We start from the raw sequence: 24,279 nt of genomic DNA, 5'->3' as shown, positions 1-24,279 counted from the left end.
TGATGTCATACAAAATTGTAAGTTTTTAATTAATTCACATGAAAAAGGTCTATTATTTTCTTCTTTCGTAGTCTTAATAGATAAAGTTTGGATTGTTTTTGTTATTGGATACTCTGATAGAAAACCATTTAATAGTTATAAGAGGGGTAGAAAATACTTTTTATATAAAAGAGTATAAGATCATCAAAGCCAAAAACAAAATCTAAGAGGTTAAAATTGGAATAACAACAAAATAGCCCACTTTTATTTTTAAAAAAATTGAAATATAAGGAGGGTCAAACGCCCTCTTTAACAACAAAAAAACCTGATATTCTTCATGAAAATATTTCAAATTACAACAATAGCCACACATGACACATAGACTGTTTAGCCACCCAACAGATTTACAATATTACCCTTAATACTTTATGAACTTAAGGGGCCTTATCATCGTATTGTCTTCATGATCCAATATCTGCACATCCAATAGTCATTATAAAATCAGAAAAATTTTAAAAATAGCAGAAAATAAGAGAAAATCAAATAGAGTGCTTACATGGCAATGATACACGTAACCCGGCTCTGCTGTTGCATCGAAAGGATATGGTGCATTTGAGTGTATGTAAGAAAATCTCACTACTATCTTTGTCACATATCCAGGCATGATCTTGTACACATTCTTCCATCCTTGCTCATGTGTTGGCACTACTACCTTGTTGCCACGTGCATACATACTTATGTTGCACTTGATTGCATCGTTCAAATTTGTCATGCATGTCTTGAACACTGTCAAGTTAACCAACTCTGTTTGATCTATTACTGCAAACAATCCAATGTGAATGTGTAATGGGTGATTATCACCCGTCAGATTAATCACATTCCACACCTCGCTGGTCCCAGCTTTAGGTGTTTCAGTTGCCGGTTGATCAAATGATTTTCCGTTGATGAGAAGATGAGTTGGCTGACCATTGTCACTTGTATACTCGTACATAGCAATGTATCGTGTTTGTGATGCACTGGATAAATTAGGTGACGGATAGTTTATCAACTTACTAGGTACGTGCCATGTGTCAATCTCGCGAGTTTTTTTTATAACAAACTTCATCACCTTACCATTAAATTCATTAACCGGGTTTCCGGATGGGTACGGATAGGGTGCATCATTGACCAAAATGGCAAAATCGGACTTTGACTGTGAAAAATCAACTATCACATCAGCAATCTCAGCTGGAGCCAGGATGGTCTCATTGGTCGCCACAGGTTTTCTAAGATATGCTGAATCAGATGCCACGTGGATGAATCCTAAACCATTGGTGAAGAAGAATCTAAAGAATCTAGCATTGCAGGCGTTAATTATCCGGAATCTGTATTTACGACGTCGTACTGTCATACTCGGCCAAGCCTTCCCGTTTACCACTATTACATCAGCAAAATATTCAGGTCGCCACTGTGGATGTATGGAGGGATTATTTCCAGTGGCATTCATGTATATCGTACCGTCCCTACGAAAGCTACGATCAAAGACAAACAACGTTCGATCAAATTCATCACCATTAGGGAGTCCAAGTGGAGCCTCCACAAGTTGATCACGGATGATGTAGGCACCAATCAAGCCAGCCAATAAATTGACACGTGTCAGTCCCACGGCATGATCATGATACCATAAATTCCCCGGCTGTTGCATGTTTCGATAACGATAAGTTTGATTCGTCCACGTGGGACCCTTTTCTGCAAATCCAGCGGTGAACCAGGCGTTTGCGTGGCCATCACTTGCGGGTTCATCGATGCCTCCATGGAGGTGCACCACAGTAGGAACACCCTTCTTTGAGTGGGGAATGGCAGTGGGGATAGTTGGGTCCCATGGAAGGATGTGCTCTGAAGGGAGGTGATTTTCCCACGTCACGTACGTGTCAATGCCATGGATGGCCTCGATTGTTGGACCAGGTACAGTTGCTGTGAGCTCTGATGTCCCGAAGGCAAACACTGGGGTTGGAGGAAGATCTCTATGGAATTTCTGCGCATTAATAAAAGCAAAATTTAAAATTAGAAAAAGAATGTTTGAAATCTCCCACTCACTGAGCATGCAAGAAAGAGGTGATTGGTCAACTCGGAACAATTAATTTAGGGTTATAATCTATTTGAATCAAGTTAAATCAAATATTGTTTAGCCAAGCGTCATCAGATTATACTTAGGTGGAGCATGAATTTGACCTCAACAAGATAAGACGGTACTGACTTGAGTTTAATTTAAAAAATTATAACAAAATCTCATAACTATAATTTAATCTTATATTCAAATTTTAAATTAAAGAGTAAGATTTTACAATTTAGAGGTTTAAGTGTGAAATTTAAGCGGAGTTGATAATTTTAAATACGACTTGTTAATTCGATACGAGACAACATAAAAAAATTAGATTAGGATAGAGTTTTTTTACACAAAATTTATTTCGGGTTAATACAACACAACTCAAAATTAAATCGAACAGTATTAAGGCTACACAAAAAAAAAAAAACCTAACATATTGAAAGACAATATCAACAATAATTAAAATATTTACAGATTGCATATAGTTATATTTTTATATAATTGTAATTACTCATATTATTTTTTAGTTTTATGTAAATATTTTATATTATTATTAAATAGTAAAAATGTAATTTAATTAATTAGATTAAAAGTCATAGTATGTAATTTTTAGACTATTTGTAAACAAGATAAAATATTATATTATATATTTTATTAAAAATAGGTTGGGATAATTTGATAAAGAAATCAAAACGGTAAAAACATTTTAGAGAGTGAAAACAATAAATAATTCTAATATTTAAAAGTTGGATTAAAGTTAAAAAATTTCGATACAATTATAATTCAGATCAGATTAAAATTGAGGATCTTCAATATGAAACTTGAATTGACATGATCAACCTAATGATACGAATGGTTAAATCTAGGTTTAAGTAAAATTTTAAATGTTTATTAATATTATATTAGAGCTAAACTATAAACTTGCAAACTCACCTAGCTCACCACATTGTTCGAGCTAGGCTCAACACGGCAATAATCGACCTAAACTCTATTTGACACAACCTAAGTTACAAACAACATGACTTATTTGCAATCTAAAACTAGTTATAACAATTAGTCATGTCATCTACTTGTCAACCTATAGCACAATATATACTAGTCATAGGCTTTTTCATTAGTTTGGTAAAAACAAGTCATCCACATTGGAATATTTAAGAGTTTATTAATATTATACTTGAGCTAAACCCTAAGCTCAACTCGACTATTAACTTGATACGGGTTAAATTGCAAGCAACACAACTGATGTATAGTTCAAAACTAGTTATACAAACTGTATGCAACAACTAATCACGTCATTTACTAGCTAGCGAACACATAGCATAATACAGATAGTAGATCTTCTCATTGGTTCTGTCAAAGGCAAGCCATCCCCGTTGGAACTAAAAAAATCATTGAGAAAAATTCTGACTATCTAGCCTAAAGAAAATAAAACTTGAATGTAGGTTACAAGCTCTTCATGTCCAAGCTTGCGGTCTTAGAAAGCTCCTAAACCAACAAAGCAACTGGGCAAGTAATGCAAAGAGAGCCAAGAACATGAAATATGGAAGAAATTCAAGGAGGAAAATCGTACCCATTGCGTCTTGAACATGCCGATATTGAGAAACTTGGGGTTGGGGACGCCATTGACAAGGTCGAAACCTTGGATTTTAGGCATATCTGGGACCTCATCAACGAACATCTCCAACTGGGATGGAGCTATGAGTTCATTTTGTCCTCTTGAAGACGAAGCTATGAACAGAAAATAAACAAGTAATGTTATGTGCTTAGAAGCCATTGGTGTTTGCATGGAAGCAGGAGGAAGATGAATGAAGAGGCTCGATAGATTCCGTTATATATATGTGTGATTTTGGGAGTTTATTGTTAAATAATTAGCACTTGTTTATATAATATAAATCTTCAATCTGAATCTGGGGGCGTTACCATTTACCAAATCTGGTTTTGTGTGTATGATTTTTTTCCTGGAAAGAGACAATTTTCTAAGAAAAAAATGACCATGGAACGAGAAAATTTTATTGAGTAAAAAAATAAAAATAAAAAGTTAACTATAGCAAGAGAATCTAATAAATTTTATTCATAAATCAAGAATCGAAACCTGAAAATAATAAAAAGATTAAAAAAATTTTATTATTATAATGGAGAACACGAAATTTTGCTATTTTTTTAAAGTAAATCTTTCATCGTTTCGTGAAAGATTGCTAGTTTGTTTTCGAAAGATTGTGAAGTAGAGTAGATTCAGAGTTAAGTCAATTCAAGTTTAATTTGATACTCAATTTGAAAATACTAAATTTGTCTCGTGTTAATGTTATTGCATTGAAGTTTATCTTATCGATAATTCTTTATCTTCCTCTTTAATAAATTTTTTTCGTCGCCAACAAATATTTTCCTTCTCTAGTGTTAGAGGTAATCAACTCAATCGGACTATTATGGAGTCAAATATGTAAGATAATTTTACATAATTTATGCACAAATTATAAAACATTAAATTAAATTAGATAATATATAAATACCTTATGTGTCATGATTTGACTTCGTACAAATCTTAAAATTTACAACATTAAATTGACTTAATTTTTGCTCTTAAAACCTTTTTAAACGATAATTTTTAATGGGTAGAGTTGTCGTATCAAGGTAAAGTTGTTTTATCAAAGTTTCGAAGATGAAACTTTAAAACTGACATTAATATTATCTATCTAAATCATAACTTTTATGGTACATTAGATTTATCTTTATTGAATACTTAATAAATTGTAATTAAACTATTCAATTATCTAATTTAAACAAAAAAAATTTTGAAAAACTCTAGCAAAATGCGCCCCCACATTGGTATTTGGTTCCTTAATTCTTGATTCTTTCTTTCTTGTAAGAAAGTTAAGTCATTCTTGAAAGATTGTTAAGTCTCAAGGAAGAGTAGATTCAAAGAAAATCAATTTATGCTTGGCTAGGTATTTTGTTTGAAAGACATGAGTTTAAGTTAAAGAAAGATTAACTTATCGATATGTCAACATGTCGAAGTGTACGTCATCAACAATTATTCTTCTTCTTCAACAATTCTTTTCATTTTTTAGTGTTATTATTCATCAAATATCATTTATTATTCTAAATTAAAGCTAAACTTATTATGTTCAAATTTGATTTGACTCAAATATATTTTAATCTCGAATTAACGCGTTATTAACGCAACTCAAAATGGTGCATGCATGGCTGCCAAAATCCACAGAATTTTTTCTAGGTCAATAATTCTATTCACCGACAACTTAATTGGACAATAAAATGTATATATTATGCATGGATTCATAATTGAAGAAAATTGACTTGAAAATGATGTTAGGGCATCTATTGCTTTTGGAGTGTTCCCATTGCCTCACACAAATCCAAATTGAATTCGCCCATGGCTTCTTCGCCAAACCCCATTTTACGCTAGGTATTAAGACAATTCAACCCATGCTAATACCGACAATGCAGACACTCTCAAAGGACAGTAATGTATTTTCCTTGTATTAATTAATTTTAATTAGCAAGTTTCAGTAAGAAAGCGTTGAAAATTTGAAGATTCGTTTTGGTAGGCCTCGGCAAGCCAAAATAAAAAAAACTCAATGGGCCACTTAATCTTATTTTATTTCTGTCCAATGATTTTTAAACTAATCTAATAATGTTGTACTTTTTTGAATAATTATGAATAAGTAGCTTCGATGATCTTTCCATTCACGGAAAACAAGTTATTTAAAATTACAAGATATTATTCATTTACTCTTATCTTGGTTAGTCTCATTGTTTTACCAATATAAGATATCATATAAAAACAAAACAATAGAGTTATACGATAGTTTTAAAATTGAATCATATATTTATCTGATAAAAATAATGATTTAACCTAATTGATCGTAAGGCAACTTACCCATTTAAAAATAATATTAAAAACAATTATATATAATTCATTTTTAAATATTGAATCTGAATTATTTTAAAATTAAAATAAATTTAGTTTGATGGTATACATATTTAAAATTGATAGATGAGGTCTTAGGGCCAAGTTCCAATAATTAATTTTTGAAAAAAAAAAATTTATGATAATCGAGTCAAACCCAATTTTTTACTCTATCAAATCAGATAGTTGACGGTTTAACCAGTCAGATCAATTGATCTAATACGATTAAAAAAACTATAGATTTATATTAACTCAAAACCCTTAACTCTTGGTCAATATGATAATTTCCATTCAAGGGGTTTAGAAAGAATAATTAATTTTGTCACCACACGTATTTGATGTACGATTTCTAACATCAATACAACAACAAACATTAGTGTTTAGTAGAACATCTGGATTATCCTCATAAACACCACCACACCATACATGGAGGAAAGCTAGGTAGAACCATGCAACCTTTCTAGATTTCTATCTTTCTTGATTCTTCTCCTTTTTAGTTGTCATTTCTACCATTAAACAAATTCGCAAGTTGTCATTAGAGATAATGCAAATATTGAGTAGATAAGAGTGAAATTACAAGTAGTAAGCTACTAGAAGACTTGTAGATGTTGTATTCGATGATCTATTTCCCTTATTCTTTGTATGTATAGTGAGGGGATTACAACGGAGATAATGCAATAATTAAGGGTATATCATTGTGACTACCAAAACGATGCGTAACATAATTACATTTAAAGATGGATAAGAATTGAGTTGAGTTCAATTATTTCTTTACTAGAGTTCAATTTAAATAAAAAATGATTTGATTTAAATTTATGATTCAAATTTGTAATTCAAATTTATATTTTATTAAAAAATGACATTGTTATATCTAATAATTAAATAATATTATTTTGTCAATTATTTGACATGATTTAAATCAAAACTATTGGCCAAATTTAAACCAAATAGAAACATTCCTTGACTTGCTCGCCAAACTACGTCAAATCCCTCTACCTCGAGTTCAACCTGGTTTTAAAAACGAGTCGACCCTTTCAACTCAAACGTGACTCAAATTCAAGTTAAATGAATTTAATCCGAGTTGAACCAAGTCAAGCCAACCTTCGAAACTTAGCTAGCTCGATTTGAGTTTGTGACTTATAAACAAAACAACATCTTTTTTATCTAATAATGGATAGACCAATATTGTATTATTTAATCATAAATAAAATAATATTGTTTTAACTATTAATTAATATGACTTAAATTAATCACAAACTCAAATCAATTTGAGTCATCGTTCGATTCATAAATCAGATTAATTCAAACCCTCTTTAACTTAAAGCTCAATTTGATTAAAAAACAAACCAATCCTTTTAACTCAAGTTTAATATAAATATAATCTAAATAAATTTTAGTCAAATCAAACCAATAATGGGATCAAGTTAATTTGGTCTGCCTTCAACTCTAAACATGATTATAAAATATCTTATTTTTAATATAGAATAAAAATAATATTAAAGAAAAATAAATGGGATCCACCCTGCTGGGCCGCCTCAGTATCACCTCTAGCGAACGTCTTAATTTCATAATTTGATAATGAAATTTATTAACGGATTAATAATTGAAGAAAATTGACTTGAAAATGAAGTGAGGGGCATTAATTGTTTTGGAGTGTTTCCATTGCCGCATACAATGCCACATCCATGCCGCCGCGCCCATGGCTTCACCAACCCCATATCAGATCAGTGGATAAGACATATTTACCCATGCTTATACAGACCATTCAGACATTGTCAAAGGACAATAATGTATTTTCCATGTTAATTAATTTTTAATATGTAAGTTTCAGTAAGAAAGGGTTGAAATTTTGAACACGCATTTCGGTAGGTCTCGGCAAGTCAAATCAAAAAACCCAATGGGCTGGTTGAATTGTTTCCAAATAAAAAACTTAATGGGCCATTTGCTTGATATTTACCCCACTTAATGAATATTATTCGTATTCCCATATTATCTATATATTAAACATGTTTAAAAATATTTTTTAATTTAAAATATATTAAACACATATTTTATGTATTTCCCATATTAAATATGAATTATATGTGATATTTTATATTTATCGTATTTTTTAATTTTCAGTTAAACTTAAAATACAAAATTGTCTATTTTATTTTCAATTATTTACAAAAATACCATTATTATTTAAAAAAACCCAACAACATTTTTTTCTTAATTCTCAATCCTAATTTTACATTTTCCTTTCACATGGGTTGTACAAAGAATTTTAATTATGTATTATGTTATATTAAATTTAATAGTTAATTAAATATTTTACATTTAAATTGTTATATTAATTTTCAATAAAAGATTCGTAAAAAGTACTAAAATTATTATGATATTGCTATATTTTTTTAAATGTATTATTGACGATGTGTCATATTAAACCTATATATACACTTTTTGTATTTTTCCTTATGAAAATTTTAGAGGTATTTTTTTACAGACATATTTTTCATTATTTGCCTAATTATATTAACATAATTCACGTAACTTTTTTTTCTCATTCTCGTATTTATTAACTAGGATATTTAGAATCAAATCCTAGAGCTCTTTTGTCTTTGGCTTCCCCGTCCATTTTCTTCTCATAAACTCAATTTGTTTATGTAAAGATTCAACAATTTTCAATGTTTGACACAATTTATTAACCTAACATAGTATGACATGTAAAAAGTTAGGTTTATGTTTTATTTTTCACATGAATTTTTATTCGGGTCGTAATTGGGTCAATCTATTTACTAATTGTATTGTATTTAGGTTAACTCTTCATGATTCAAACACACTTATTATAGAAACATAGTATCTTGTTTGAATCATTATCATGTCAAAATGTGTCAAATATTTTAAAATTGTTCACATCATCGGTAAGTTTAATTGATATTCTCCCTTGGAACTATGAGATCTCATTTGTAAAATGACTAGCATATCAATCTCAACATTCATCCCAAAGTTGGCATGAATGATTTAAAACTCATATTAAACTAGTCAATTCTAGCAATTGAATCTTAGTTCACTCCAATCAAACCCTAGTGTTGACATAAACATGAAGATGCAATCTTTTTTAAAATTGTTGAGACTCAAACTTGACGTACAAAAATTTTTGCCATGGTTAGGAAGTGAATCTAACATCACAAACATTAATATAAAGTATGGGTCATCAAGTTAAATTTATTTTATGTTAAAACAAATTGAATTATATATTTAATAACTTATTTTATAAAATTATTTTTAATATTATTTTAAAAATATTTATTTAAATTGTCTATCGATCAGATGACTTTTTTAACCAAACCACTCCCATCACTGGTCGATGTCAATTTTGGCTTTTAGAACATTAGTTGGCATGTCTAGTTGGTAAGCACTAGGCATGAATCACAAATTTTCATGTTAAAAATTCCACGCATGGGGACCAAAGATGGAGTTACTATAGGCGTGAAGGTAAGATTTAAAATTTTTAGGATTTATTGGTATTTTATCCTAATAGAGTAATGAATTCACAAGCTAATTGGATTGGCTATCCTTAACCATAAACTCAACTCAAGAGTTTATTGTCATGTATCTATTTGTCCTATATTTCTTGATATTTCTTGATTAGGTCAAATATAAATTTATACTCTTGACATTTGATGGACCATATTTATTGACTTTAAATATTGGCATAATCGAATCAGATCGAATTGTGTTTGGTTCGAACTCATATTACCGTAAGTTAAAACTTGAGTTTGCCAAGTTGGTGAAATTTCAATTCAAGCTCAAGACAAAAAGGGTTGACTCAAGTTTTCCTAAAAAGTATTATATATAAACCCGTTATTGGGATTAAATTAACTTAAAAAAAATTCAATTGTCTCTTATATTTGAAGTTAAAAACAAAAAAAAGGTAAAAGTGTGAGTGTAAAATTTAAAACCTTTAAAGTCTATTCATATTTTACCCAAGTCAAACATTTTACTAGTGAGCTCACCACGCCTACCATCCTCAAACTTACAGTGGGTCAAATCAAAAATTGTGGATGCTTATTTCCACTTCATTGATTGTTCGGCAAAAAAATTGGGTCGTGCAAGTCCGAAGCCCAATTGTTTGGTGTAAAAAAATTAGTTTCAGTCAAATAAAATTCAAGGTTTGGGCAAACCAAACCTTTACAAATAAATTTACCTATAAAGTTATCAAATTCAGGTTTGAACAAAGGTTATTTAAGCTTAACACCCAGTTGGGTTTGAAAATCATTATGAATAATGGTGTATTTGTTAAATTTTCAAACATATAGGAATTATAAAAATGTTTTTGTATGTTTTTAAAGTTACAAAGGCAAGTCTGCAATAGGCTCAAAGCCCAACAAAAGTTTAATAAACCAAACTTAAACAAAAAATATGAGGCCCAAAGTTTTTTGCAGACCCAAGCTTGAATAAGTCATGCTTGATTCTATAGACTCAATTGAATAGGTCAGAGTGTAAAGCACTTGCTATGGTGAAATTGTTAGTGCCTATGTTGGTTGAAGCATTAGTTTTTTATATGAATTAAAATTGAATCATATGTAAATGACTTAGAAATATCTGGCAATGAGCCCAATTAAGCCAAATTAGAGCTTCGCCTTCCTCGTAAGAGTTTGAGCATGAGCTTGTTGAAGCTTACAGTTAAATTTAAACCGAATTAGATTGGTTTTGAAAGTTAACTTGATTCAGATCAAATTCAAATTGAGTTTAAGTTAGAAATGTCAACTTGTTTATAAAACTAAATTGAACTCAAACTAAAGAGAGTTTGATTCAGTTTAATTCATAAGTTAAGTTAATTACTTAATTAGGTTTGAGATTAATTTACGATTTGATTCGAGTCATATCAAGAATTTATCAAAATGATATTGTTTTATCTATTATTTAATAAAAATATGTGCTTTTGTCAATGATTTTGAATTTGACCCATAAATCTGAATCAGAAGTATGAACTACAATTTCAATCTAAGCTTTGAACTTAAGGATTAAATCAAACTTGAGTCATCCTTAACTTTGATTCAATAAACTTAAATCAAAACATATTCAAACTACTCGTTTTGTATCTATATTCAAAACATATTTAAGCTTGAGCTTGACTATATTAAGTTAAGCAAAACTCAATCAAGGTTAAACTCAAACTAGGGTCAAATCAAAGGCTAATTATAAAATTGCCTTTACAATCAATTTTGTTTTTCTTAGGGTTTTACATCATATTGAGAAACTTTTCTAATAAACCTATTAATCTTTTCCTATAAATTATAAACCAAGTAACATCAATATTATTTCTTTCAGCCTTCTTGTTGATAAGCTTCAGCGGCCTCATCATTTCATTGTCTTCGTGACCCAGGATCTGCATTTTTGCATTCACAAGTCAACTTCAGATAACTTAATTTCGAAAGAATAATGATATATACATAATTTTTATATATAAATAAAAATATATTATTATATGATTAGATAATTAACTTTATTTTATGATTTTATTATTAAAATAAAATATTATAAATATGAGATACTCACGTGGCAATGGTATACGTAGCCAGGCTCAGCAGTTGCATCGAAGGGATATGTTACATTTGAATGTATATAAGAAAATCTCACCAGTATCGTCGTCATATATCCAGGCATTATCTTGTAGACGTTCTTCCATCCCTTCTCGTGTGCTGGCACTGCTTTCTTCTTGCCACTTGCATATTTACTTGCGTGGCAGTTGATTGCATCGTTGAGCTTCATCATGCACGCTTTAAACTCCTCCATTTCTACCAGCTCCGTCTGATCCAATACTACAAACAATCCCAAATGAATGTGAAATGGATGATTATCTGGCGTCAGATTGATCACATTCCACACTTCGCTGGACCCGACTACAGGAGATTCAGTCACCGGCTCTTCATACGATTTTCCGTTGATTAAAAAATGAGTAGACTTGTTAGTGTCACTGACGTACTGGTTCATAACAATGTACCGTGTGTGCGATGCACTGGATAATTCAGGTGAAGGGTATTTTATCAACTTGCTGGGCATGCGCCATGTGTCATTCTCGTGATCTTTCCTTATGATGAATTTCATGATCTTACTGTTGGCTTCATTGACGGGTTGACCCGATGGGAAAGGATAAGGTGCAGTATTTGACAAAATGGCAAAATCGGAATTTGACATTGAAAAATCAACGACCACGTCGGCAATCTCAGATGGTGCCAGCAGGGTCTCGTTGGTCGTGACGGGCTGTTCAAGATACGTTGAGTCAGACGCCACGTGGGTGAATCCCAGACCGTTGGTGAAGAATAATCTCAAATATCTAGCATTGCAAGCGTTCAGTATACGGAACCTGTATTTACGACGTCGTACTTGCATACGTGGCCACACTTTTCCGTTCACTATTATTGTGTCGCCAAAATACTCGGGTCGCCACTGTGGATGAATAGAGGGATTATTTCCAGTGGAATTCATGTATATTGTACCATCCGTACGGAAGCTACGATCAAACACGATCAACGGTCGATCGAACTCATCACCACTGGGAAGTTCAAATGGGGCTTCCACGTCATGATCACGGATAATGTAGGCCCCACTCAAGCCAGCCAATAAGTTGACTCGAGTCAAACCCATGGCGTGATCATGGTACCATAAATTTCCTGGCTGTTGCAAGTTGCGGTAGTGATAAGTTTTCTTGGACCAGGTGGGTCCCGTTTCTTCGAATCCAACGGTGAACCATGAGTTTGGGTTTCCATCACTCTCGGGTTCATCGATGGCGGCATGGAGGTGCACCACGGTAGGGATGCCCTTCTTGGTTGATGGAATGGCGGTGAGGATTGTCGGGTCCCACGGAAGTATGTGTTTTGAAGGGAGGTGATTCTGCCACGTCACATATGTGTCAGTACCACGGAGGGCCTCGATCGTTGGACCAGGAACAGAAGCTGCTTGCTTTGATGTACCGTAAGCAAACACTGGGCCTGGTGGAAGGTCTCTGTGAAACTTCTGTATCAATTTAAAAAAAAACAATAGTCCCCAAAGATTTGAATGGATAAACAGCCCCCAGAAGTTTGTTAAATAACAAATATAAAATGAGTGATTAACATTTTTCCACCCAAGGTTTAGCATTATAACATTTTCCCACTCATAGAATGCAAAAATTATTTTTTTTCACTGAAAACTTAACTTCGTTTAAAAAAAAAAAAAATCTAATATAATACTAAAAAGTTAAATTATCATTTTATTCCTGCACTATCAGTGGAATCACCTCCAAATGCTCTCTCGCTCTTCCCTGGTTATACAACAATGTCCTCCCTTCTTAACTTTGCTTCATGATCTCCCTTTTTCTCTATCAATGAAGACATTGTCTCGGATTTCTTTGTGTTCTTCGTTCCTGCAATCAAGCATTTCAAAACCTAGAGACCCAAAGAATCTTCGTCTCCCGCACTTTCTCCTCCATCAAAATCATCATGACGCCCTTTCTGTCTTCCGTCGCCATGTTCCAAAAATCACTCAACAAGCTCGTAATTAAGCCCTTGCTTCAATTCTTGGACAACACCAACTCGTCTTTCTTGGCCACCTAGGGCACTGATTGGGTTCTTTCCTCTCTGTCTCACAATCACCCTCTCCCCATTGCTCCTTCCTCCTCCTCCTCACTTATTCCATAATTGTCACTTGACACCATCATCATTGACTATGTCTTCATGGACTTTTCTCTCTATCCCAACTTCTTCCACCCTAAACATGACCCTTATGCATCGATTCCAACCCGTTGGGTTGCATAGTCATCAACCTCAACAACCCCACGTCTCCATCACTATTTAGCAACACCTTGCTCGTGCTATGATGACTCATAGCTTTGATGCATCGATTCCAAGCCGTTGGGTTGCATAGTCATCAACCTCAACAACCCCACGTCTCCATCACTATTTAGCAACACCTTGCTCGTGCTATGATGACTCATAGCTTTGACCAATTTTCCTTTTTCAATATTTAATTTTAGGATTAATTTAAGTTAATATGTTAAATATGAGAAAATGTGATTTAGTTATTTTATAAATGAAAAATAAATTTTTTTTTTTTTCAAGACTTACTGAGAAGATGTTAATCACTCAGATAAATATATCATTCACCCATAATAACGAAAGATTTAAACTTTCTAATCATTTACCTAGAGCTAAAACTTGTCTCCTTGAAATCGTCTAAAACAGCACAAAATAGTTCCAAATCTGACAAGAAAACGGAAGAAAAATGAATTGGCACTTACCCATTTCTTCATGAACATGCCAATGTTGAGTAATTTTGGTTTCAGAAGGCCATTGACCGCCTCAAAACCTTGGATTCTGGGCATATCCGGAAGCTCGTCAACGAACTTCTCCAACTGGGTTGGCTCTATTAGCCTGTCTTCTTCTGTAAAACCTGAAGCGATTACAGCTCCAAATAAAGCAGAAAATATGAAGCAAAGCACCAGAGTTTTCGCCATTGTTGCCTCATTCAGGTTGCCTCATGCAGGAAGAAAGAATGAAAAATAAGGAGAAGAGACTGACAGGAGAGAGATAAAGAGATTCTTGTTACGATAACATTCAAGTAAAATTATTTATATGCAAAATTATATTTATTATTCATATGTAAGGTTTTGCATATTGTTTAGGTATATAGTACTACTCCATTACATTATGTCATGGATTCCTTGATTAAAAAGTAAACTTTTTAAGCATAAAAGAAAAATTATCCAAAAACCCCAAGGGGTAGCTTGGCAAGCAAAAATCATGGAATCTCCCTACACTCTTAAGAGAGCTTTGATTTTATTGGCATTAGAACAAGATAAAACTCTTAATTTATCCAATCTAATTATTATAAAGTTAGTTATTAGACTCAGAATTTTATCTATCCAATATAATCGATTGATCCCAATATGGGCGAATAAGTTTGGGTGGGGCTCCTCATAAAAAAAAAAAAGAACTAGAAGCCCCACGTATCTTTAGCTACAAAAAAGTGATATTCTAAACACGAGAATAAGATTCATTTCAAAATTGAATTTTTGATTCAAGATTTTATCTATGTGATGGGATTAGTCAAATTCAATCTTAATGGATAGTCCAATTTAATGTAAGATTTTCTCATTAAAAAAAAAAGATTTTATTTCTAATATATTTGAAAACAATGAAACTATATATATTCATATTTGAATATCCCAACAATTTTTTGTTTGAAAATGAAAAAAAGTGAAATATAGTAGTTTGATGTTTTTTGAAAGGATAAAAAGTAATGAAAAAACATGTTTAACGATTTTTTAAAGCATAAAATTTCATTTTCTTCCAATTTTTTAATAAAAGAAAGGCAAGAAGTTTGAAAATAAGTTAGTTCAAGTTCGATTTGAAGTTGAAATAGCAAATTTGGGATAGAGCTTAACTTGATTGATTATTAAACAGTAACGACATAGAAGAAAATGATGAATCGTCAAAAAAGCAAAAGTTAAATCATCGTAAAAAAAAAAATTGTTAGATAAAAAGAAGAAGAGCCATCAAAATAAATGAAGATAAAAAATCTTCGATGATATAAATGCTAATACAATGACATCAATAAGCCCTCGACCATGAGTCAAACATGAATTTGAGCCCAAATTGATTTGACTCGAATTCACCGTTGCTTGAAATAAGTGTCAGTGGAGCCTTTTTGATGGAGTTGAATTTAATCCAACCTGTTGTTGTCTAAACTCAAATTCAAGTACACATTAAACAATATAAGTTCAAGCCGAAGATTAGATTTATTTTCATAAACAAACTAATTCAAATATTTGAGTTTTAGCCAACTCATATAAACATTAAATCAAAGATGCATTTTAATTTATTTTCCATTTTCTGTTTTCTATTGGAAACATAAAATAAAATTGAAAATGAATATCCCTAAATCTTATGGGCATATACCATATTTTATACTAAAAAGGCTGACAATTTCTAGGGCACGCGTGAGCATCACCCTGTCTCCTTTATTCAATTTTCTGTTTCTTTGAGGAGAAATATATATATTTTTTTTTAATTTAAAAATATTCATTCACATTATAATACATCATTTAAATATTTAAATATATATAATTATATAATCAAAATTATCATATAATTTTATTGATAAAGAAAAATAGCTATATTTCCTTTCATATAAAAGCTACTATTCAAATTTGTGAAAAAATCACTTATTATCCCTAGTTTTTCCAAAATTACACGCAAAAGTTTACTCAAAATTGATATCGATTAGTTTGAGTCAACTATTAAATGACATAGAAAAGTAAAAAAAAATCATTAAAAAATCATTGACAATATAAGTTCTAGTGTGAAAATGCTATCCAATCGTTGATCCTATACTAAGTTTAACAATATAACACTTTATATTAAAATTAATTTATTCGAATCGAATACAACCCAAATCCGGGCTAGCTCAGGTGGCATCTGCCCCGACCTAGCATTGCATTATATCAGAGGGAAGGAGACCACAATTTTGGGAAAGAAAATTTCCACGTGGTAACAATGGCATTTCGCTTAAGTGCTTCCATGTAACTTTTTTCAAAAGCACTTCTATTCTCAGTTGCCCATCATATTTTTCTTTTACAGAGATGAGGAAAGCCCACATGTTTCATGAATAAGCATATTTATGACTTTTCCCAAAAGCACTTTTCTTTTTTTAAGTATACTGTTTCTTGTCTACATAATTTTAATGATAAAGAAAACGAATCTCCTACATCAACCAAAAGCATTTATACATTTCCATTTTTATTAAATATATTAATATTTTAATATCAAAATTTGGGATATTAAATTTTTTATTCTAAAATAAACTCACATATATATATATATATTTATATATCACATTTTTTATAGTTTAAATATTTTTATCATTTTATGTATTGAAATATTTAAATTGCACTTGTCTTTAATCTTATAAAGATTCGTGTTTATGATTTCTTATAAAATATAATTTAATATTGTTTAATATTGTGATTTTATATTATTATATTGTTTAATGTTATTATAATACAGTTGAAATATTTATGGTTAAAATTAGGAACGCGTTGACGAAGATCTAAGTTTAAATTAAAAAAACACATAAAGAACAGGTTGACATTAATGTCAAAACTTGGCATTGGCGATAACACCATGGGTTGGTGTTTCCGCCAACCCATTCTTAGTGTGTTTTTATTCCAAAAACACACAAAGAACGGGGTGGCATTAATGCCAAAGCTTGGCAGTAATGCCAACACGGTAACATCAACCCACTCTTTATGTATTTTTTGATCCAAATCTAAATCTTCATCAACTCATTCCTAATTTTAACCATTGATACTCTAACTACATTATAACAATATTAAATAATATGACAACATGAAATCATAATATTAAATAATATAATAACATAAAATCGATTTGAAGATCTATCCAAACCAGATCCAATAGTATAAAATCAGCTTAGAGTCAAGATCCCAAAGGCATGGGCCCTATGGGTAATAGGCTTTGAGATCTATCCAAAAGTTCAATAGTATAGAATCGATCCCAAAGGTCAAACCCAATAGTAAAATTGAATAGAAAAATTGATAGAATTTTTCCATAAGTAAAATTTATATAAGTTATTTTTATTATTTTTTGAAAAAATAATATTAAAATAATAAATAACCTAAATACCTAATCCTAAGAATAGCTCACTAGGCCCTTGTAGAGGGTCTGAACCAGAACAATCTAGGCCCTGTATATGAATATGGGGACTGGCCCGAGCCCGATCTCCATGGGCCCAAGACTCCATAGGATTGAGCCCCAATTTGGCTTCCTCAAGATAGAACTAAACTAGACCAATAACTAATCTTAAGCCAAAGTCCGAGCCCATTTATCTAACCCACCAACTCGTTCAAAAATCCTCCCAATATTTGCGACAAAGTTCTCTTCTTATTCAACATAACTAACCAAACCGACCATTAAACCTTTCTCCAAACTAATGGCGCAAGTGCAACTGACAAAGATCTATATTGTTGGTAAAATAGAGGAAAAAGAAAACTATTTTGCAATAGAATATAAAAAGGCAGAATCGATGACATAATTTGCTAAATTTTTCACTATGCACACAAAACGTCCATTACACCAAGCCTTAAATAATGCTAATAGAGTAATAAAAAATGCTAAAAAACAGGATCACAAACCCATGACCAGGTTTAGTACTAAATATAACTGGCCACTAATATTTAATGACTAACAAATAAAAGCATAAAAACACCTACTCCTAAAAAATAGCAACTGATATTTTGAATCATTCATCCAACACTCCCCCTTGATTCAAAATTACATACTCCCAATTGAGACCTAAAGAATTGATGTTTGGCTTAGGGAAGAGACTTTGTAAAGATATCAACTGCTTGCTCATTTGTACCACATAATTTGAGCATTATTTTTCCATCAGTTACCAACTTCTGAATGATATGATGCGCGTCGATGTGCTTCATTCTGCCATGAAAAACAAGATTCCTTGCCATTACAATTGTGGACTTGTTATTACAGAGTATCTCTGTAGCTTCATTTTGCTTATAATTAAAATCAGCAAGAAGTTTTTTGAGCCATAAAGCTTGTCGAGCTGCTGAAGTTGCTCTTGTATATCCTGCTTCGGAGGATGACAAAGCTACTATTTCTTGCTTTTTTGAACTCCATGTCTTTACACCAGAACCAAAACTAAAAAGGTTGTTGGAAGTACTCTTTCGATCATCTAAACATCCTGTCTAATCACTGTCCATGAAACCAAACAACTTGAAATTTGACACTTTGGAATACCAAATACCAAAAACAACCATTCCAACCACATAATGAAGGATCCTTTTTGCTGCACCAAAATGTTGCTTCATAGGACTATGCATGAATCTAGACACAACACTAACACAGTAAGCAATGTCAGGTCTAGTGTGCGTCAAATAATTTAAACCAGCAACTAAGCTTCTAAACAATCTTGGATTTGCCTTCTCGGTCCTATCTTCCCACTGCAACTTCTCATTAATGTTCATTGGTGTGGTTGCCACCTTACAATTGCTTATATTGAACCTATTCGACAAGTCTGGAGCATATTTCTTTTGACACATAAAAATCTCTTCTTCACTTTGCTTCATCTCAAGACCCAAAAAGTATTATAGTAACCCTAAATCTGTCATCTCAAAATTTCCCATCATGTTAGACTTAAAATCAATAATTAAAGATTCTGAGGATCTCATGTAAATCATATCATCCACATAAAGACAAACCACCAAAAAATCTTCATTACTTTGTCGCTTAAAGTAAAGAGTGGGTTCATTTTCACTTCTTGTGAACCCGTTATCTTGAAAGAAAGCATCAATTTTGCTATACCACGTATACAGAGCTTACTTTAGCCTGTAAAGAGCTTTTCTTAACCTGTAGACTTTGTTTTCGCTGCCATAATAACAAAGCCCTCAAGTTGTGAAACATAAGCCTCCTCTTCCAAGTCACCATTTAAAAATGCAAATTTCACATCAAATTGATACATAGGAAGTTGCATTTGGGCAACCAAAGCTAACATGACTCTTACAGTTTCAAATCGAGCAACGAGAGAGAAAGTATCATCAAAATCTATTTCTAGCAACTATAAGTATCCTTTAGCCACAAGCCAAGCTTTTGCTTTTGGATGCTTCTGTTAGCATTATACTTTGTTCAGAACACCTACTTGAGTCCTACAACATTCTTGTCTTCAAGAACATCAACTAACTCCCATGTTGAATTTTTCTCAATGGCTTGCATCTCCTCTATCATAGTGATCTCCCATTCTGATTGTTCTGCAGCTTCCTCAAAAGAAGTTGGATTAATGACTAATAAAGCAAAGTCACAAGAGTTATAAATTTCTATTACAGATTTGAATTTTTTAGGTGGTGTTTCATTGTTGCTGGAAGAGCCAGATAATGGAGAATCTGAACTTGCTAGACTTGTATTATTTTTTGAAAAATTGATAGAATTTCTCAATAAGTAAAATTTATAAAAGTTATTTTTATTATTTTTTGAAAAAATAATATTAAAATAATAAATGACCTAAATACCTAATTCTAGGAATAGCTCACTAAGCCCTCATAGAGGGGTCGAACCAGAACAATCTGGGCCTTGCATATGGATACAGGACTGGCCCGAGCCCAATCTCCATGGGCTTAAGACTTTATAGGATTGAGCCCCAATTTGGCCTCCTCAAGATGGAACTAAACTAGACCTAATAACTAATCCTAAGCCAAAATAGTTTAGTTCCATCTTGAGGAGGCCAAATTGGGGCTCAATCCTATAAAGTCTTAAGCCCATGGAGATTGGGCTCGGGCCAGTCCTGTATCCATATGCAAGGCCCAGATTTTTTTTCTTTTATTTTACCAACAATATAGATCTTTGTCAGTTGCACTTGCACCATTAGTTTGGAGAATGGTTCAGTGGTCGGTTTGGTTGGTTATGTTGAATAAGAAGAAGAGAACTTTGTCACGAAAAAAAACTATTTTGCAATAGAATATAGAGAGGCAGAATCAATGACACAATTTGCTAAATTTTTCACTATGCACATAAAACGTCTAGTACACCAAGCCTTAAATAATGCTAACAAAGTAACAAAAAATACTAAAAAACAGGATCACAAACCCATGACCAGGTTTAGTGCTAAATATATCTAACATTAATATTTAATGACTCTAACAAATAAAAACATAAAAACACCTGCTCTTAAAAAATAGCAACTGATATTTTGAATCATTCATTCAACACTCCCCCTTGATTCAAAATTACATACTCCCAATTGAGACCTGAAGAATTGATGCTTGGCTTGGGGAAGAGACTTTATAAAGATATCAACTGCTTGCTCATTTGTACCACAAAATTTAAGCATTATTTTTCCATCAATTACCAGCTTTTAGATGATATGATGTTGCACGTCAATGTGCTTCGTTCTGCCATGAAAAACAAGATTCCTTGCCATTGCAATTACAGACCTGTTACCACAGGGTGTCTCTGTAGCTTCATTTTGCTTATAATTAAAATCAGCAAGAAGTTTTTTGAGCCATAAAGCTTGTCGAGCTATTAAAGTTATTGTTGTATATTCTGTTTCGGAGGATGATAGGGCTACTGTTTCTTGCTTCTTCGAACTCTATGTCACTGCACTAGAACAAAACTAAAAAAGTTGTCGAAGTACTCTTTCAATCATCTAAAAATCATGCCTAATCACTGTCCGTGAAACCAAACAACTTGAAATTTGACACTTTGGAATACTAAATACCAAAAACAACCGTTCCAACCACATAATGAAGGATCCTTTTTGCTGCACCAAAATGTTGGTTCGTGATAAGGCCATTAATTGTTACTATTTTGATTTATAATTCCCTTGTGTTGTGTGGAAATTTGATTTAATCTAATGGAATTACTTATCTTTTTGCATGTAGGAAGCTTTGAGCAATTTTGGAATAAATAGGGCCAAAAAGAGGAAAAACTGCAGCAGATATATTAAACTGGAAATTTCGTAATGCAGACTAGGCGTGGGCACGTGAAAGATGAGAGCAGAATCCGGAAAGCAGATCTGAACGCCCAGATCAGCTGCAAGAGTCCAGAAAATATTAAGATTTGCTTCCTAGGAAAAGGATAATCACCAGCTGGAAAAGAGGATTAATTGAGCTAAATAAGGAATGATATTTTTGGAAGAAGGATTTATATCAAAAATATATACCTTTTCCTTTTCCTTTCTTTTTGGGAAGATATGTATCACTTTGCTTGATTGGATTAGGAGATTAGGATTCAATTTCCAGATTTTTAGTATATATATATATTCTTATTTTTTTATTTGGGGGATCAACCATTGTACTTAGAGAATTAGAGAGCAAAATATGGTTTACAGTGGCTGAATAATTTATCTTGGTTGAAGGGATCTGAAACCATGGAACTACAATGATTGTGAGATTTGTTTTTGTTCTTTAATGCATCTTTTAATTATTTGAGTATTGGTTATCTTTCTGAATTATTTTTCATGATTGTGTTGGTTGATTTCTAAAGTGCGCAATTAGTTTATCAATTAATAGAATCTATTGCTAGTTTAGGTGCTGAATCCGTAATTGTTCAATCCATCTAATCGAAGTGGCAACTAGGTTTATCGTTTGCTGCGTCAGAAACTTTAAATCCTAGGAAAATAATCAACTGGATTAAATGCAACGTCGTACGTTTGTGTTGTCTTGCTTCGTTGGTCTTTCTAATTCGTAATGCTATTGTTTAATTAAATTCGAGATCGTATCCGAATTATTAATCAATAAGGGTTAATTGGAATACATGTTTTTGATTAATTAATCGTAAGGAATGACAGGTTAATTCAATACCACAACGAATATTCAATTAATTAATTTGATATTTTGTTTCGATGATCAATCGTAGTTCCAATGGTGGATGTGACCGAAGACCAAGGTTTGTTAAATTGATTTATTCCGTTTGAATTATTTTACTGAATTTTTATTTATTGTTTTTCGTTAAGATTTGCATTTACTTCAAAAACCCCCTTTTTATTTATTTGTTTCGATTTATTTGTGACGACATACTAATCAAAGCTCCTCGAGGGAACGATCCCTACTTTCCTTTACTACATTTTTGTTGCAGGAATTTAAGATTTAATTTGGGTGTCAACGACAGCACGTACCAAATTTTGGTGCCGTTGCCGGGGAGTTTTTAATTTGTATGTTCGTTACGCGATCTTTGAAACAAGCTAGTTTACAATTTGATCCAGAAATTGAAAAGACTGCAAAAGGGTTGAGAAAAGAAGCGAAAAGGAGACTGCAAGCACACAAATCAGTTCACGAAACAGAGGAAAACATGGCTGAAAATCAAACTTTAAGAGAGCTTGCTGCTCTAGATTTAAATCAACAACCACACTGCATTACTTTTCCGAATTTAGATGTTAATACCACCTTCGAATTAAAATCTGGACTAATTCATCTTTTACCTATTTTTCGTGGTTCCGCAGGTGAAGATCCTCATAAACATTTAAAGGAATTTCATGTGGTGTGCACCAGAATGAAACCAAATGGAGTAACCGAAGAACAAATCAAGATGAGGGCTTTTCCGTTTTCTTTGAAAGATGATGCGCAAGATTGGTTGTATTATTTACCTGCTGGAAGTATCACTACTTGGCATGAGATGAAAAGATTATTTCTGCAGAAATTTTTTCCAGCATCAAGAGCAGCCAGCATAAGGAAAGAAATTTGTGGCATTCGGCAGCATACTGGAGAATCTTTATACGAATATTGGGAGCTCTTTAAAAAACTTTGTGCGAGCTGTCCACATCACCAAATTAGTGACCAGCTGCTTATTCAATATTTCTATGAAGGACTTCTATCGAATGAGAGAAATATGATTGATGCGGCAAGTGGTGGAGCATTGGCTGACAAAACACCTGAAGCAGCCCGAAATTTAATTGCAAATATGGCATCGAATTCACAACAATTTGGGAATAGATTAGACCATTCATCTCGGCGCGTCAATGAGGTAAATATATCTTCTCTTGAAAGCCGACTTGATGATCTAACTACTCTTGTACGTCAAATGGCTGTAGGAAAAACAGAGGTAGCGAAAGTTTGCGGAATCTGTTCAGTAGGAGGACATCCAACTGATATGTGCCCAACACTTCAGGAGGACTGCTCTGAACATGCTAATACAGTGGGCGGATTTTTAAGACAGCAGCAGCGAAATCATAATTATAATTCTTATTCGAATACCTACAACTCCGGTTGGAGAGATCATCCTAATTTTCGTTATGGGAATACGAATACGAGTCAGCCTTCAAATAATTTTTAGCCGTATCAGCAGCCCTATGTTCCTAGACAATAGCAACCAACCCAAAATTCTGGTTCAGGTACATCTCTTGAGGATATTGTTAAAACTATGGCTACTAACACTGTGAAATTTCAGCAGGAAACAAGAACCAGTATTCAAAATTTGGAGAATCAAATGAGTCAGATGGTTACTGCAATCAGTAGGTTGGAAGCACAAAATTCAAGTAAACTACCGTCACAAACTGTGGTGAACCTAAAGGAGAATGCTAGCGCCATAGTGCTGAGAAGTGGAAAAGAGTTGGAGATGCCAATTAAAGAACCACCTGTACCAACACAAAAAGTGGAAAATAGAGAGGAAACGGTAGTAGAAAAGAATCCTTCCGAAAAGGTAGCGACAGGTAAATATCCTCCTTTCAGCGAATACAAACCTGTTTCTCCTTTTCCTGAAGCTTTAAAACTGAAGTGTGAAAGCAATGCGGATTTATATGA

At 32.5% G+C, this 24,279-nt stretch overlaps 2 protein-coding genes and 1 non-coding gene across 3 annotated transcripts; all 3 read right to left on the bottom strand.

The window, feature by feature from the left end:
* Window positions 1-292: 292 nt before the first annotated feature.
* On the bottom strand, window positions 293-3,845 carry LOC123217585 (multicopper oxidase LPR1-like). The gene is made up of 3 exons (XM_044638674.1): window positions 3,636-3,845; window positions 536-1,993; window positions 293-454 (listed from the first exon to the last, which is right to left on the bottom strand). Exons 1-3 carry the CDS (start codon window positions 3,837-3,839, stop codon window positions 398-400), a joined length of 1,719 nt encoding a protein of 572 aa, XP_044494609.1. The 5' UTR covers window positions 3,840-3,845; the 3' UTR covers window positions 293-397.
* A 7,310-nt stretch (window positions 3,846-11,155) lies between these two features.
* LOC123216270 (multicopper oxidase LPR1-like) lies at window positions 11,156-14,551 on the bottom strand. Its single transcript, XM_044636673.1, has 3 exons — window positions 14,254-14,551; window positions 11,535-12,992; window positions 11,156-11,364 (listed from the first exon to the last, which is right to left on the bottom strand). Exons 1-3 carry the CDS (start codon window positions 14,467-14,469, stop codon window positions 11,218-11,220), a joined length of 1,821 nt encoding a protein of 606 aa, XP_044492608.1. The 5' UTR covers window positions 14,470-14,551; the 3' UTR covers window positions 11,156-11,217.
* Window positions 14,552-23,203: 8,652 nt separating this feature from the next.
* Window positions 23,204-23,310, bottom strand: LOC123217807. The gene has a single exon (XR_006502545.1). It is a non-coding gene; the product is annotated as a small nucleolar RNA R71 (small nucleolar RNA).
* Between the last annotated feature and the right edge of the window lie 969 nt (window positions 23,311-24,279).

This window comes from Mangifera indica, chromosome 5, assembly GCF_011075055.1.
Source record: "Mangifera indica cultivar Alphonso chromosome 5, CATAS_Mindica_2.1, whole genome shotgun sequence".
Classification (NCBI taxonomy): domain Eukaryota; kingdom Viridiplantae; phylum Streptophyta; class Magnoliopsida; order Sapindales; family Anacardiaceae; genus Mangifera; species Mangifera indica.
This window is presented reverse-complemented; position numbering and strand designations above follow the sequence as displayed.

Excerpts from the sequence above, each read along its gene's own strand:
- LOC123216270 (XM_044636673.1), bottom strand. The coding sequence starts at position 14,469 with ATGGCGAAAACTCTGGTGCTTTGCTTCATATTTTCTGCTTTATTTGGA. Across the intron at positions 12,993-14,253 it reads GCATGTTCATGAAGAAATGG|AAGTTTCACAGAGACCTTCC; the intron begins GTAAGTGCCAAT and ends AAATTGATACAG. Across the intron at positions 11,365-11,534 it reads GCTACGTATACCATTGCCAC|ATCCTGGGTCACGAAGACAA; the intron begins GTGAGTATCTCA and ends GCAAAAATGCAG.
- LOC123217585 (XM_044638674.1), bottom strand. The coding sequence starts at position 3,839 with ATGGCTTCTAAGCACATAACATTACTTGTTTATTTTCTGTTCATAGCT. Across the intron at positions 1,994-3,635 it reads GCATGTTCAAGACGCAATGG|AAATTCCATAGAGATCTTCC; the intron begins GTACGATTTTCC and ends ATTAATGCGCAG. Across the intron at positions 455-535 it reads GTTACGTGTATCATTGCCAT|ATATTGGATCATGAAGACAA; the intron begins GTAAGCACTCTA and ends TTGGATGTGCAG.